The sequence below is a fragment of the Saccopteryx leptura genome, chromosome 2 (assembly GCF_036850995.1).
Source record: "Saccopteryx leptura isolate mSacLep1 chromosome 2, mSacLep1_pri_phased_curated, whole genome shotgun sequence".
NCBI classification, from domain to species: Eukaryota; Metazoa; Chordata; class Mammalia; order Chiroptera; family Emballonuridae; genus Saccopteryx; species Saccopteryx leptura.
In genome coordinates this window covers 221,985,614-222,001,659 of record NC_089504.1, presented here as the reverse complement: position 1 = coordinate 222,001,659, position 16,046 = coordinate 221,985,614, and the positions used below count along the sequence as shown (strand labels likewise).

Here is a 16,046-nt window from a genome sequence, read left to right as displayed (position 1 = left end):
GGGCAGGGGGCAGGGGAAGGAGAAAGGGGTAATCTGGGACCACAAGCTCATAGGTGCCCTGTCTGGGTCTGGGCTGGGAAGGTCAGGCTGCAATGCCCCCAGAACTGTCTCTCCCAACTGTCCTGTCCTCTCTTACTTGGGAATTCCCGCCAATTTGAGACTCCAGAGAGAGCAGGGAGGGTGAGTGAGGAGGAGTCCCTGATGGCTGAAGCCTAGGGCTGGGCCAGTCTGCTCAGCTGGAGGGGTCTGTGCTGCAGGTCCCTAGGGTGAGCTGCTGGCCTGACAGTCTTCAGGCCTCAGGCCTGTGGGGCTTCCGGTTTCTTATCTATAAAAACAAACAACCCTGCTCCACCCACCCTGCTACCCACAAGGCAGTTAGGAGAGATGCAATTAGGTAACAGATGAGAAGCATTTGTTTTTATTTTATTTTTTTTAATTCATTTTAGAAAGGAGAGAGAGAGGGAGAGGGGAGAGAGACAGAGAGAGAGAGAAGGGGGGAGGAGCAGGGAGCATCAACTCCCATATGTGCCTTGACCAGGCAAGCCCAGGGTTTCGAACCGGCGACCTCAGCATTTCCAGGTCGACGCTTTACGCACTGCGCCACCACAGGTCAGGCCAATGAGAAGCATTTGTAAAAGTCAAAAGCCTGATAGACCAGCAAGGTGAGTCCCTTTGCCTCTTGGCCTCTTAGAAAGTTCCTCAGCCATACAAACAGAATCGCGTTCAGAGAACCCACTCCTGACTTGTGCTGTGCAGGGCTGAGCTTATCCAGAGAAAGGAGATATATATGGATTCGCTTGTTTGTTTTCTGTATATCCTAAAGCTATGGTTTATCGATTCCCCCCCCCACACACACACACACACACTTTTTGTGATAAAATATGCATAACATAAAATTGACCATTTTAACCATTTATTAAAGAAAAACAAATCCAGGCCCTGGCCGGTGGCTCAATGGATAAGGAATTGTCTCGGGGCACTGAGGTTATGGGTTCAACCCCGGTCAGGACACATAAGAGAAGCAATCAGTGAGTGCACAACTAAGTGGGACAACTAAGTAAAACAAAAGTTGATGCTTCTCTCTCTCTCCTTCCCCCACTCTTCCTTTTTCTCTCTCTCGTTCTCTCTCTCCCTCTCTCCTTTCCCCCCCTTTTTCCTTCCCCTCTCTCTCTACTTCCCAAAAAAGAAAAAAAGAAAAAAAGGAACACAATCCCACCTGGCTAGGGGAGGAAGTTGATGATAAGTCAGTCTACTTCTGCATCAGTGGACCTCAGAACAGTTCAGAAGTGGGGAAGCGGCACGGGTCAGCACGGCAGGGCATCCTCCTGCTCCCAGGGACCCCAAGTGAAGAGTAACAGTAACTCTGGGAGAGGAAGGGCACCTCTCAGGATGGCCAAACGCTGACAAGTGCTGTTTTTCTGCGGTGGGGATGTCGGAGACGGTGGGGACATGGTACCTGCAGAACAGGGGTCCTGGGCTGGCTGGTGGTTGCAGAGCTGAGGTATGGGAGTTGGGAGCCAGCCGTGACAGCGACCTCCTTCCTGGTCCCAGAGCCACTTCTCATGTAGACAGAGAGAAAACCCTGCTGTCCAAGTTCTTTATTCTAGAAGCCTGAAAGGAGACATCTGGGTTCTTCCCTGTTTGTCTCCTAGTTTTTCTTTGATTGATCTAGAAAAACGCCCCCAAGACCTAGTGAATTCTTTAAAAAAAAAATATTTGGGGGGGGGGGGGTTTGCATTTTTCTGAAGCTGGAAACAGGGAGAGACAGTCAGACAGACTCCCGCATGCGCCCGACCAGGATCCACCCGGCACACCCACCATGGGGCGAAGCTCTGCCCACCAGGGGGCGATGCTCTGCCCATCCTGGGCGTCGCCATGTTGCGACCAGAGCCACTCTAGCGCCTGAGGCAGAGGCCACAGAGCCATCCCCAGCGCCCGGGCCATCTTTGCTCCAATGGAGCCTTGGCTGCGGGAGGGGAAGAGAGAGACAGAGAGGAAGGCGCGGCGGAGGGGTGGAGAAGCAAATGGGCGCTTCTCCTGTGTGCCCTGGCCGGGAATTGAACCCGGGTTCTCCGCACGCTAGGCCGACGCTCTACCGCTGAGCCAACCGGCCAGGGCAAAAAATTTTTTTTAGGTATTGATTTTAAAGAGAGAAACCAATTTGTTGTTCCACTTATTTATGCATTCATTGGTTGATTCTTGTATGTGCCCTGACTGGGGATCAAACCTGCAACCTTAGCATATTGGGATGATGCTCTAACCAACTGAGAGCTATATGGCTAGGGCCTGGTGAATTCTTTACAAGAGGAAAGAGAGGCATCTCCCCAGGGGAGAGATTTCAGGTCTTAAGTTGTTCAACCCACACAGCTCTGAAACTCCAGGGACAAATAAAGGGTGTGACAGAAGAGGATGCATAGAGTTAGAGGGGAGGCCAGGTCTCTGGGCCTCAGCCGGGGCCTTTCTCGAAAGCCAACGTTCCTCTGCATCAGGGTGTGAGGGCCCTGCCCCAGACGAGGAGAAAAGAAAGGTGGTGACCTTGAGGAAGACTTGCGCCTCCACAGAAGACTGCCATTGTCCTGCTAAGCACCAGGAAGCTTCCAGCAAAGCCTAGAGGCTTTTACTAAACATGGTCCTCTAGGAGGTGCTTCTCGAGGGGGCCAGAAATGCGCTGAAGAATTCTTCACACTCGGAACAGAGGGGTTGGCCGAGCCCTGGGAGACCAGCAGACCAGCCTGGCAGAGGAGAGATGGTGGCTCTGACATGCAGACCCTGGAGCCCTGGAGCAGGGCTGGCTGGAAGCCCAGCAGCCCCAAGTCACAAGGGCAGTGGCCCCCCACCCAGTACAATCCCAGACACAGCTGAACTCAGCATAACCTGAAATTTGGTTCATGGGGGTTTTGTGGTATTTCACTTTGAAACTGTAGCTGGTGCTTTTGCTAAGGATGGGTGAACCGAGCGATGTTTGGGGTTTGGCAAATCCCTCTGACAGGTCTTCAGACACTAGAGGGTTGGAAAAAACCAGGAGGGCGCGCAGCCAAACCATTCCCCTCCCCTTTAATTTTTTAAAGCCATGTGTACTTTGATGAGAAACTTAATACATGTGTTTCTGATTCATTTACACGTTCGGGGCCGTTGTTCTGAAACTTTTCGTCCAAAGGGTCTGGGAAGCTTCTTTCATCCCCACACCAGAGAGCTGCCTGGTTTTCTTTTTGGGAAAGCCAGACATCTCAGCTTTCCTGCCACACAGAGTTGGACTCTGGTGGGGCCTGAAGTTCTAGGTGGCCCTTAGACAAGTCCCCGGAGCCCTGAAAGACTCTGGCCTATGCACATTCCCTTCCTACCCACCTTGAGCCCAGCTCCTTCCTGCCGGGGAGGAACACCATGGAAATGCGTACACCAAATAGTGAGCGATTTCAGGGAAATATGAGGCTCTCGGAGATTTATGACCCGTGCCCGTGCAGAACTCAACAGAAAGGGGAGCAAGTGAAGGAATGAAAGTGAGGTCAAGTTTCCCCCATTTAATTTACAGCTAATGTTTCAGGTCTGGACTGGCAGGGCCGCCAGTCCCGGCCGTCCTCGGTCCCTGCCGCCTTCTCACCAATGGCCTCGCCTCCTTTGGAATCCCTTCTTGTCCCCTTTCATCTGTTCTTGAATATCTGTCACCAAGATGTTGTGGCCACCTCCTCCGAGGGCATAGTTCCCAGTGCATCTGCCACACGCAATTTTCACCTGTGGGTGGAGTGACCCGGATGCTGGGACGATGCTGCCTGGGATGTGGACAGCCTCTTTTCTTCAAAGAGCTGCAGTGGGAAATTAATATGTCCGGGGCTTGATGAGAATGAAGAGGGGTAATGTCCTGTGATCCCTGGGAACGTGCCTCCGTTGCTCTGCCCTGGTTGGCAAACTGCGGCTTGCAAGCCACATGCAGCTCTTTGACCCCTTGAGTGTGGCTCTTCCACAAAATACCATGTGCGGTGCTACCTCAATAAGAATGTACCTACTTATATACAGTGTGTCCGTAAAGTCATGGTGCACTTTTGACCGGTCACAGGAAAGAAAAGAAGATAGAAATGTGAAATCTGCACCAAATATAAGGAAAACCCTCCCAGTTTCTGTAGGATGATGTGACAGCATGTGCACATGCGCAGATGATGACATAACACCGTGTATACAGCAGAGCAGCCCACGGTCATGCCAGTCGAGATGTGGACGGTACAGAGGAAAGTTCAGTGTGTTCTGTGGCTCGCTAAACTCGAATCCGTGACCAAAGTGCAACGTGAATATCGGTGCGTTTATAACGAAGCGCCACCATATAGGAATAACATTACTTGGTGGGATAAGCAGTTGAAGGAAACCGGCAGTTTGGTGGAGAAACCCCGTTCTGGTAGGCCATCAGTCAGTGACGAGTCTGTAGAAGCTATACGGGATAGCTACCTAAGGAGCCCTAAAAAATCTGTGCATGAGCCCACATTGAACTGCACTGAATAGGTATGAAACTGGGAGAGTTTTCCTTTATTTGGTGCAGATTTTACATTTCTATCGTCTTTTGTTGCTTTCCTGTGACCAGTCAAAAGTGCACCATGACTTTACGGACACACTGTAGTTTAAGTTTAAAAAATTTGGCTCTCAAAAGAAATTTTAATCCTTGTACTGTTGATAATTTGGCTCTGTTAACTAATGAGTTTGCCAACCACTGCTCTAGTGAGCTGAAGGTTGACCTTCTGATCACAATATTTTTGGTGTTATGCTATTTCCGGGGTGGTCTAAAACAACCCTCTATTGATGTGAGGCTGAAATGCCCCCAGTTATCCCCTGACCCCCATCAGGGAGGAACCACCAGCTGCATGTCATCCTGAACCCATCTGTGGTAAGTAACAGTATCCAGTGCAGAATGGAAATTTAAAGGCTCACAAACACACACAATGGCCAAAATGTGGAAACAACCCAAGTTAAGTGTTCATCATCAAATGGACAGATAAACAAAAGGTGGAGTCTACAGGCAGTGGAATATTACTCAGCCATAAAAAGGGACAGCATTCTGACACCTGCTACAACATGGATGAACCTTGAAGACATCATGCTCAGGGACAGAAGCCATTGTATCACCCCACTTGAATGAAATATCTGGAACAGACCAAGTCAGAGCAATAGAAAGTAGACTAGAGGTTGCCAGCAACTGGGGGGGGGGGGGAGTGGGGACTTATTATTTAATGGGTACAGAGCTTCTGTTTCAAGTGAGGAAAACGTTCTGGAAGTGGGAATGGAGATAGTCAGACAATATTGCAAACGGATGATTGCCACTGAACTATACATTTTAAAATGGTTAAAATGGCAAAGTTTATGTTATATCAGTGGTAGTCAACCTGGTCCCTACCGCCCACTAGTGGGCGTTCCAGCTTTCATGGTGGGCAATAGCAGAGCAACCAAAGTATAAATAAAAAGATAGATTTAACTATAGCAAGTTTTATAAAGATTTATTCTGCCAAACTTAGCAAAAATCCAACATAAAGTACTTGGTAAGTAATTATTATTATATGCTTTAACTTGCTGTAACTCTGCTTTATAAATTTTATAAAGTAAAGTTACTTCCCTACTTTATAAATCACCATTACTGTGGAACCAGTGGGCAGTTAGAAAATTTTACTACTAACAGAGATACAAAAGTGGGCGGTAGGCATAAAAAGGTTGACTACCCCTATGTTATATGCTTATTTTACCACAATAATTTTTTTAAAATGGTTCCCACAAAAGTCCCTGGAGAGTGGGCTATTTCCCACTTTGGCAGCTTTCTCACAATATCAGTATCAAAGTTCCCCATGAAGGTCCCCAGATAAGCTTCACCTGACAGGGGAGGAGGTTTTAAGCCATCCCAGACATTCTTCTAGCCAGTGGTTTCAGAAGAACATTCCTGCTCATGAATAGTGCTACATCCTGCCCTGGGCTGGAGTTCAAAGACTTTCTTCTTGTTAAAAAAAAAGAGCATTCTTACTTTCCAAAATCAACATTCTCCCCCCTACCCAGCCTTTTAGCACTTGATTAGTTGGCAAAACCAATATTAGTTAAAATGAAAGGCAATCCACAGAGCAGGGTAACTCACGGTGCCTCCTTCCTCCCCCAGGGTGACTGAGCTGACCGGGTACGAGCCACAGGACCTAATTGAGAAGACCCTCTACCATCACGTGCATGGCTGCGACGTGTTCCACCTCCGCTACGCACACCACCTCCGTGAGTACCGTGCTCACACGGTCCTGGGTCGCTGCTAGCCAGGGAGGAGGCACTGAGGATAGAGTTGGGCAGCAGCCTTTGTTTGGTACAATAATCATCTGAGGTGACTCTTAAACCTCAGGCATGAGTCCTTGCACCCCAGGGTTTAAGCACAGCTGCTCATCCTCGGCTCCCAAACACCCAGTGAAACTCCGGCAGGTGTGGGGGATGGTACAGAAGTCGCTAGATTCTAGATTGCAGATTAAGAACCTAAATTTCTCATTGACATCTGGACACCAGTTGTGAATAACAGCCACAGCACTTAAAGAACCAATACAGAGTCCTTCTTATGGTCAGACAGTAGTTTAAGTGAGTAAATATCTAATCAACCCAGTGAAAGAGAGTTTTGTGTTGATGATCCTCCTTTTGCTGTTGAGGATGCCGATGTCCAGAGAGGTTAAGCCACCTGCCCACAGTCACCCAGCAGGGAGGCGGCAGAGCTGGGAGCTGAACCCAAGCAGTGACCAGCCTTCGACCACTGCCCACCATCCGGCTGGGGAAGCTCAGGGGAGACCACAGGTTCCTAGGATGGGAGAAGTCAGAGTGGAAAGAGTGAGTGAATAGTATTTGATTTTCCAACAGAGGCAGTCTGGGGGCCATTTTGGATCGGCCATTTGCTCTAGTCACTGAAATGCTTGAAGAGAAATGATACATCTAGAATCCAGATTGAGGCAGCAGACCATGTGGGGTGGAGAAGAACACCTCCTCCTCGGCCGTCCAGCTTGCCACGCCTATGGCCAGTCCAGGAGAGCTTGTTAATGGGGTGCAGAGGTTGGAGGAGCCGGATCTCCCACAGGGAGTCTGGATGGCATGTCTTCCATCTTGCTTTGCTCTATGTTGACTAAGAGATGGTAGAGGACAAGTTGCTGGTGTTGTAAGTTGATGGCAGGCCCACGGGCTGCACCCCGTGCAGCCATGTTGTCTGCCTGCTGTTCCATGTGGACTGGGGCCCAGTGGGCATGGCAGTTACTAGAGTGTCACTGTTCCTTCCTCCCAAGTCACTTCAGGCAGAGACCTGTGACAACAAGGACATCCCTGCACAGATGCAGACCCTTTCTTCTCACCCCTTTCAGTTTACAAGTCTCTCTGTGCACGAGAGACTTGGAGTCATGAACATCCTTTTTATTCATTTACTTTTAATCACCAAATCATGATCTCATGTCAACATCCCTGTCCAAAACCAAGCTTCCTAGGGAGGCAACTGCTTTGTGTTTGGACAGGATCAGCCAGTTGGCATCACTAGTCATGGAGCTAGAGAGGCCCTTTCCTCATACAAACTGGGCAGAAAGTGTCCATGATAGAATCAGATCTGTGGGAGATGTGACTGGGCAGGCAAAAAGGGGCGTGTGTGCTTTGTCTCAATGAGAGCGACTGGGCGATGGTGCGGCCCAGCCATGCACCCAGCACAGTCTGGAAAGCAGGGCAGCGGGGGAAAGGACAAAAACATGAGTGCTCACAGCTCAACACCTCCCAGCAGCCCCCTGCAGGGATAGTCACCACCACTGTCATGGGAGAGAGGGCGGGCAGTGGCTCTGAACCCCCTCTGCCAAGGCAGGGGCATGTTGGGGAGCAGTGTATATATTCTGCAAGTGAGTTGAAAGCAAACCCTTGAATCATGTGAATAAAGAGTTGTTCTTCAAGGCAGGGCTGCAATGCAAAGAGAGAAGACTTACAGAGTTTAAAAGTCTTTGCTTTAAATACCATTTCATTTTTGAACCTCTCACTCTGTCTGGCAAACACAGGGGGCAGGGGTGTTTTTCGGGGAAATAAATACAGTGTTTTTGGAAAGGTAATGAGGCCACAGTGATAACCTGTTGGGTGAGGCAGTTTGTTTTCCGTGTCCCCAACCAGGACTGGGTACTTCTCCTGGATTGTGGCTTTTGGGCCATGTGGGGAACCGCCACTCTTGTGTCGCTTTCCCAGGTGAGCAAGGCAAGCCTCCAAGGAGGAGCGATGCATGACAGGCCCCGGCTGAGTCTGGCAGGACAGGATCGCAGACCATTAGGCTCTGAAGCCCTCAGCCGTCTCTGCACACTCTGGTCTTAAGCTCAGAGACTTGGGCTTGGTCTCTGTCCTCGGGAACCCCAGGCTTCCTGAGCTCACTTGGTTTACCAAACCCACAAGGGGCTTTTATCTGGGAGGCTTCCTGAGATCTACATGACAAATTCACCCTGCCTCCTTCGGAACGTGGGCTCCCCAGGCACGGCAACGATCTGTAGGAGCCCAGAGGAAAGGTGAATGCTGCCAGCTTCCAAGGAAAACACAGAAAAGGCAAAGTGTTCAGAAACCAGGGGGAGCACGGCTTACTTGGCCAAATGGGCTAGAATTGGTAAATGAACGCCAACAGGAAATAGCAATATGGACAATGATTGCTACTGTGCTGTGACTCTGACCTTAACCATGGCCAGGAAACCACCGCAGAGACAGGAGGCCCAGAGCGAACCCCAGCCAGGCTGCGGGGAGGCGGGTGTGCCCTCCGGATCCGCGTGACCCCCAAGTCTACCTCGTTCTGCCCTGCACCAGCTTCTCTGGATTCACAACAGGAGAGTGACGGCAAACCCAGCCAGGCTCCAGTCCACACCAGGGCAGGAATTAGTCTTCTAGAGCTCAGCCTTAGCTCCAGCGGGAGTTCTTCGCACTTCCCCTGAGGGCAGCCATGACATCAACGTGGTGCTTCTTCCCCTCCAAAGCCAGAACTTTCAGACAAAGAAAGAGAAGAGCATGGTTTTGGGGGCCAAGACCTTTATGGTGTGGAGCTTGGTCAGCTCTGAAACCTGTCTGGTGTGGCACTTGAGGCCTCAGCCCCCTTCCCAGGCACAGAACAGGGGCCAGTGGGGCCAACTCCAGAAGCCGACCCTGAGCTTGAGGCTCAAGTGTAATAGTTTCTTTGGACCATGACTCAAATATGGAGTAGGGAGGGAATGGTGAGCGGGAATAGGAAGGAGCCATTAGATGGGTGCTGTCCACTGGGTACAGCCACAGGCCACCTGCTCTCCGTCCCTCTGGGGAACATGAGCTGAGTGAGTTACCAACATGGCTCCTGGCAGTCACTGGCTGAGGGCTGCTTTTGGGGTGTGACTTGGGGTGGGCTTGTCCCACATCTGCCAGACTGGGCTCGGCCAAAGAAAGGCCTTAGGAGGGAGCGGGGGGAGGGGGTGAGAGAGAGGAAGCTCCGCACTTACTTCTTCACAGCATCCCCTCCCTTCCCTGGCCTCCAGCCTCATTAGGGTGTTCTCCCTTCAGCCATCCACCGCAGGCTGCTCCTCACTCCCAGCCCAGTCAGCCATCTTTTCCTTACAGGCACGAGTCACCTCTCCTGGGGGTCTCTGTTGCCCTCACTGTCTAGGGTCCCTGCTGGCTGGATGGAGTGTCCTCCACACTCAAGCCCCTGTCCTGTGACAGAAGCAAGCTGAGTCCTCCCCCACTCCCCACTGTCCAGTTTGGTTTCCACACTCAGCTTGGTGCCAGTGACTGACCCTCTCATCCCAGGCGTGGCACGTCCAGCTCCTCCAGCCCTAACTGAGGGACCTGCATTCTTGTTTCTGGACGACGCTCACACCTCACGCTGTTCACATCCTTATGAGACTGCCTTCATCAGCGAGGGCTGCTGGAACAATGTACCACGTACTGACTGGTTTAGACAACAGAAATTTGTTTTCTTATAGTCCTGGAGACCTCAGATCTGTGAGCAAGGTGTTGCAGGGTTGGCCTCTCCTGAGTCCTCTCTCCTTGGCTTACAGATAGCCAGCTTCTCCCCTTGTCCTCACAGGGTCTTTCTTCTGTGTGTGTCTTTGTCCTAATTTCTTCTTAATAAGGACACAGTCAGGTTGAACTAAAGCCCACCCATATGACCTCATTTAATATAAATTACTGTTTTAAAGGCCCATAAAGTCACATCCTGAGGTGCTGAGGGTTAGGACTTCCACATATGAATTTTGGAACATACAATTCACCCATAACAGGGATTTCCTTTAACATCTGTGTTCTTGCCCAAGCAGTGGGCATGGGCCTTTTCCCACCTGTTAGCTGGATAGGCCGGCTTGGGGAGGACTGTAAGATGTCTGAAAAGGCCAGAGGTGTCCATTTGAAATGTGATTTTTCATTCCTGTCACATGGTACTCCGGTGACTAACAGCAGGGCTCAGGGGCCAGGCCGAAGGACAAGGGGCAGGGGCTTCCTGCCCCCAGCCCCCACCTGCATCCCCACGGTGGCCTCTGCTGAGCTGGTGGTCATCCCCAGAGTGTGGCCACAAAGGGCAGTCTTTGCTACTTCCCTTTCACCCACCACAACTGAATGGCTGGAGGTGGCTAGCAGCTCTGGTGACCCACCCCCTGGGCCTGTCAGGATGCCAAGGCCACGTGGGAGCCTTGTCTCCTCTTGCACGGGGTGTACCAATACGTCAATCTTCGCAGATGATGGGGTCACCAAACTCAGAGACACAGCAAGCAACTGCCCACACCCCGGACCAAAAGGAGGCCCCTGTCCAATTTGCCAAAGCCAAGCTGTCTGCATCCTGGGGTCTGGGGCCGGCAGTCTCCAGTGATGAGGGAGCGGGCCCTGCCGGGAGCCTGATCGACATGTAGAGCGAAGCTTCCTGGGGAGCAGGGTCGGCCAGATGGTCTTCACACGTCCTTTAAAACATTGTCTCAACCAGGAACAGGACTGCACGGGGTCCAAAGAAAACACAGCCCCTAAAGAAAGGGAATTCAACGCCTTCGAGAAAATCAGCTTCATGAGAGAAGTGAGGCCAGATGGTGTGGTCTGTGGGGAGCGCAGGCTTCCAGAGGCCAGTGGGATGGGCGCTGGCAGCTTGGCCTCTGGGTGGGGCTGTGTGAGCCTGGGCACCCGGGGTAGCCCTCCAGGTCAGGCTGGGCACCCGGAGTAGCCCTCCAGGTCGGCCTGATCAACCGGAGTAGCCCTCCAGGTCGGCCTGATCAACCGGAGTAGCCCTCCAGGTCGGGCTGGGCACCCGGAGTAGCCCTCCAGGTCGGGCTGGGCACCCAGAGTAGCCCTCCAGGTCGGGCTGGGCACCCGGGGTAGCCCACCAGGTCGGGCTGGGCACCCGGAGTAGCCCTCCAGGTCGGCCTGATCAACCGGAGTAGCCCTCCAGGTCGGCCTGGGCAATCGGAGTAGCCCTCCAGGTCGGGCTGGGCACCCGGAGTAGCCCTCCAGGTCGGGCTGGGCACCCGAAGTAGCCCTCCAGGTCGGCCTGGGCAATCAGAGTAGCCCTCCAGGTCGGGCTGGGCACCCGGAGTAGCCCTCCAGGTCGGGCTGGGCACCCGGGATAGCCCTCCAGGTCGGGCTGGGCACCCAGGGTAGCCCACCAGGTCGGGCTGGGCTTTCCCCAGAACCTCCTGTGAGGAAAACTGAACACAGAGCCCTGCTGAATGTGGGCTCCAGGGCAGGAATGACACAGTCACACGACCTGGGGAACACAGGGGACCCCCTATCTGAGGCCTGCCTCCGCTGTCTCTGATCTCTGTGAAGAGTGTTTGGGAGACTCTTGCTTGTATGTGGGAGCCAGAAGAGGCCTGTGCTCTCCTGAGCTGCGGGTCTGGGGCCGGGCAGGGGCAGCCTAGCCCGTGGGTGGGGAAGGGCTCAAGACTGTAAACTCAGCGATTTGTGTTGAGGGACGCTGGGCATATTTCCTATGGACACAGCAGTTTGGAAGAACCATATCTACATGACTGTTCGTCCAAGGCAGCGGGGAATCTCACCTAGCTCTCTAGGTAGGCCCTTGTCCAGAGTAGGCCAAGCCCAAATCCCAAAGAGAATACCATCTGGGTCCAACTATCAAAACATTTTGATGTCACAGAAAGACTTCAAAGCCTGAATATGTGGTCTACAAATTTCAAGCAACAACTGTTATAACAAAATTATAGGACAGCTGGTATGGACCCTAGGAGAATACACATTAAATGACACACAGGAGTCTGAAACTGAAAGGCCAGGCATGTAACATGAACATCTGAACGGGCAAGGTGAGGCGTGGGGAGTGTCGAGCTGTGGCTCACCGGAGGCCACAAAGGCATTTGGCTGACACCACCATGACGCCGACAGAGCCTGTCTGTGGACACGAATGGCGAACTGGCTATCAGTTCGCAATTACTTGGGGACAAAGGTCTCGAGATAGAAGATGAACTTGAAAAGAGGTGTTTCTGATCATTGTGAGTTTTGATTGAGATAACAGGATGCTGGCTTTCACCACTGGCCTAGCTGACTTCGGACTGGAAATGGCAATGCCGTTTCATTCATCTGAAGGTCTTTACCCGCTCCTTCCGAGAGGGAGCCTGCACCGTCAGCGGAACCAGGAGCAGAGAGGCCAGGAATAATCCTAGGAAGCAGTGACAACTACATGTCACCCTGACCTCTGGAAGCAGTTCTGAACATTTACAGTCATAGATTGTCCCTTTTGCTTGCTGCTAAAGGGGACTTTATAATCAGTTCAGCCCCTCTTCCATGGTTAGTGTCACTTTGAGCTGCCCCATGATGGGGCCCTGTGGAAGTTTCTCCCCAAAGTGCTTCTCTTTTCCCCAGTGCTTTCCATATATTTTTATCAACCAAACTGCCTCCGGCAGCAGGCAGAGTGGGGGTGGGGACAGGAGGGTTGTTGGGGTCACGCACATCATGGGGGCCTGCTCCCTGAAGGAGCGCATGACTTCTCTTCAGCCTCGCCACTACACTCTCTCTGCAATCCCACCCGGTGGACAAGGCGAGAGCCAGGAGGTGCACAGGGACTGAATGAGTCGCTAACAGTTTTAACTGTGGCAGGTGGTTTAGTGTCCTGGGGCCCGCTGTAACAAAATACTGCAAACTTTGTGGCTTAAAACAACAGAATTTGTCTCACAGTTCTGGAAGCCAGAAGTCTGAAATAAAGCTGTTGGCATGGCTATGCTCCCTTTGGGGACTTTAGGGGTGATCTTTCACTGTCTCCTCTCACTGCCAATGGCTGCTGGCACTCCTTGGCTTGTGGCCACATACTCCAAGCTCTGCCTGTCTTCCTCTGCGTGTTGGTGTTTTCTCCTCCTCTGGACACTTGATGATGGATTTAGGGCCCACCCTAATCCAGATGATCTCATCTTGGGATCATTAATCACATCTGCAAAGACCCTTTTCCCAAATATGGTCACATTCATGGTTTCTGGAGGTTTGGATGTAGGACATATCTTTTGGGAGGACATTATTCAACCTATGGCAGGCATCTTTGGTGTTCTTCTCAGCATCCAAAGGGCAACACAGAAGTAGAAATTGTGCTTCAGGCCAAAATTGTTCTCCTTCCATAGGCTGGTTCCTAGTCATGGCTGTGTCTTCAGGAAGAATTCTGGAGGGACCAGGAAAGCCATCTACCTCTCTGGAACTCCAGGGCCTGTGTCTGGAACTAGAATGCCCATTCCAAAGTAGTCTCAGGAAACCATGACCACTGGCTTTCATCAAGGCACAGGTGGCCCTGATTTCAGTACTGTCTTAGGCTGTGATGTTGAAGATTCAGCACAGAGTTCCAAAGTTGGGGTCTCTGCCCTCAGGAGCTTAAGGTATAGGGGACACCTCCCTGTTCTATCATGACCAGAGGCAGCAGGTTATAGATCGCTGGAGCCTGGGACCCCTTCAGGCAGCTAATCAAGGAAAGCAGGCTGGATGGGTGGTGGGGGCTAGAGCAAACTAAAGAATATTGTGACTGAATGTCTAGGATTTTAACTTAGGTTGGTATGCTGACGATTGCCGTGGATCAGAGAAAAGCAGAAGGAAAAAGAATTCTGTGTCCGTATGTGGCCTCTGTACCTCAGCCTCATCCTTGCAGAGTCAGGGAACCTCAGAGATAAAATCTGTGCAACTTCTGCCATTTGAGTCCTTTTATAGAGTATTTGGAATAAACTGGTTTCCTTATATCTGGCTTTAGGACCATTACAGGTTGATTTTAGGAATGTTGTGTGAAATACCAGGAAGAAGACAGTGCAAGATAAGAGCCAGGGAGAGGGTGCAGCTGGACTCCCAGGGCTTCTCAGACACTGCTAGGGATAGACTTCAGAGTCAAAGAGAGTCACATTTCTCTTGAAGAAAGCATGGCCTCTTGTGAAACCTGCAGATGGGAAGCTCAATTTGATCATGTGACATCCCTTTTGGGGCCATAAACAAACTGGTTAAGTCTCCCCTAATTAGCCCACCCCACCCCCAGGTGTAGCTGCACCTTCACCTCCTGGAGGCTGCTGTCCCCTCCTTTCACATTCTGAAAAATAGGAGTCAGAACACCTGGCCCAAGATCACACAGTCAGGTGGGGTATGTGTGTGCGCACACTTTTGCATCACTAGGACTTTGCTCCATGCAGTTCTGAATTTTGTCTTTTCTTCATTGACCATTACATAGACACCTTCCCCATAATATCACACATTCTTACTAACCATCACTTAATGTGGCTGTGTAGTACTCCGTAACTGATTTACACTCCTCCCAGCTGTTGGACGGTTAAGTCCCCCCCCCCCCCCCGCCTTGTTCCTGAATCATCAGCAGGACTGCAGTGGATCTCTGCATGTGCGTCTTTGTGCATCACTCATAACTCCTATAGGACCAGGTCCTAGGAGTAAACTTGGGATATCCGTTTTTTGGAAGGAATCTGCTTTCCAGAAGGACCACTCCAATTCCTGCGTCTGGCAGCACATGGCAATGCTTCTAATCATAGATGAGCCAGTGTCGCTCGCTGTCATTTCATTATTTTTTATTATTATTATTATTATTTTTTATTAAGTGAGAGAAGGGGAGCTAGAGAGACTCCCACACTCCCACATGTGCCCCAACTGGGATCTACCTGGCAACCCCTTAAGGAATAATGCTCTGCCCATCTGGGGCCATTGCTCTGTTGCTCAGCAACTGAGCTCTTTTTAGCTTTTGAGGTGAAGGCCACCAGAGCCATCCTCAGCACCCAGGATCAACTCGCTGAACGAATTGAGCCATGGCTACAGGAAGGGAAGAGAGAGAGAAGGGGCAAGGGGTAGACAAGCAGATAGTTGTTTCTCCTGCGTGCCCTGACCAGGAATCGAACCCAGACAACCACACACAGGGCCAACACTCTACCACTGAGCCAACTGGCCAGAGCCTTTTTTTTTTTGAGATAAAGTTCACATACTATGAAATTCATCATTCTAACGACTGTCAGTGGTTGTTAGTATGTTTATAGTAGTGTGCAGCTAGCACCTTTATTTAATTCCAGAACATTTTCTTCACCCTAAGAAGAAGGCTGGTTGTTAGCAGTCATATCAAGCCCCTCACCCTCTGGTCCCAGAAGCCACTAATCTGCTTTCTGTCTCCAGGGACACTCCTGTTCTGGACAGTTCACATAACTGGAATCATGCAACATTTGTTTCTTTCTAAATGTCTGTTGATTTGGTGGCTGGTATCTAGCATTGAGTTGAATACATGAGTGGAATGTGTGTATCATTTATATGTGTTCTTCAGTGAGCCACTTGTTCATGTCCTTTGCCTGTTACTTATATAGTCTTAGTGTTTTTATCCATCTGTTGAAACTCATATATTAAGACTAGTAACTCCTTGACTATCATGTTGGCAGCAATTTTTCTTCTGCAGCAGAATATTTTGCTGCAGGCATTAAAGTAGATGATAAATGATCACCTCAACATCAAAAGAAGTCACAAAAGGCGATGTAGAACTCAGAGCAGGGGGTCTGGACAAGGGGGACTCTGCCTAGTACTGCAAATGGTTGAATTTCTGTGTATGAAAGTCTTGAGGCAGGAGATGCTTCTTTCAGCACTAAGTGACTGTAGTCACAGAA

The 16,046-nt window shown here is 50.8% G+C and overlaps 1 protein-coding gene across 1 annotated transcript in view; it reads left to right on the top strand.

Annotated features, from left to right (window-relative positions):
• Positions 1 to 16,046, top strand: part of SIM2 (SIM bHLH transcription factor 2) — a 52,905-nt gene that overhangs the window by 27,494 nt on the left and 9,365 nt on the right. Inside the window, exon 7 of the mRNA XM_066370234.1 lies at positions 6,119 to 6,225. Within this exon, the coding sequence (XP_066226331.1) occupies positions 6,119 to 6,225 (107 nt within the window). The remainder of the gene's footprint in view (positions 1 to 6,118; positions 6,226 to 16,046) is intronic.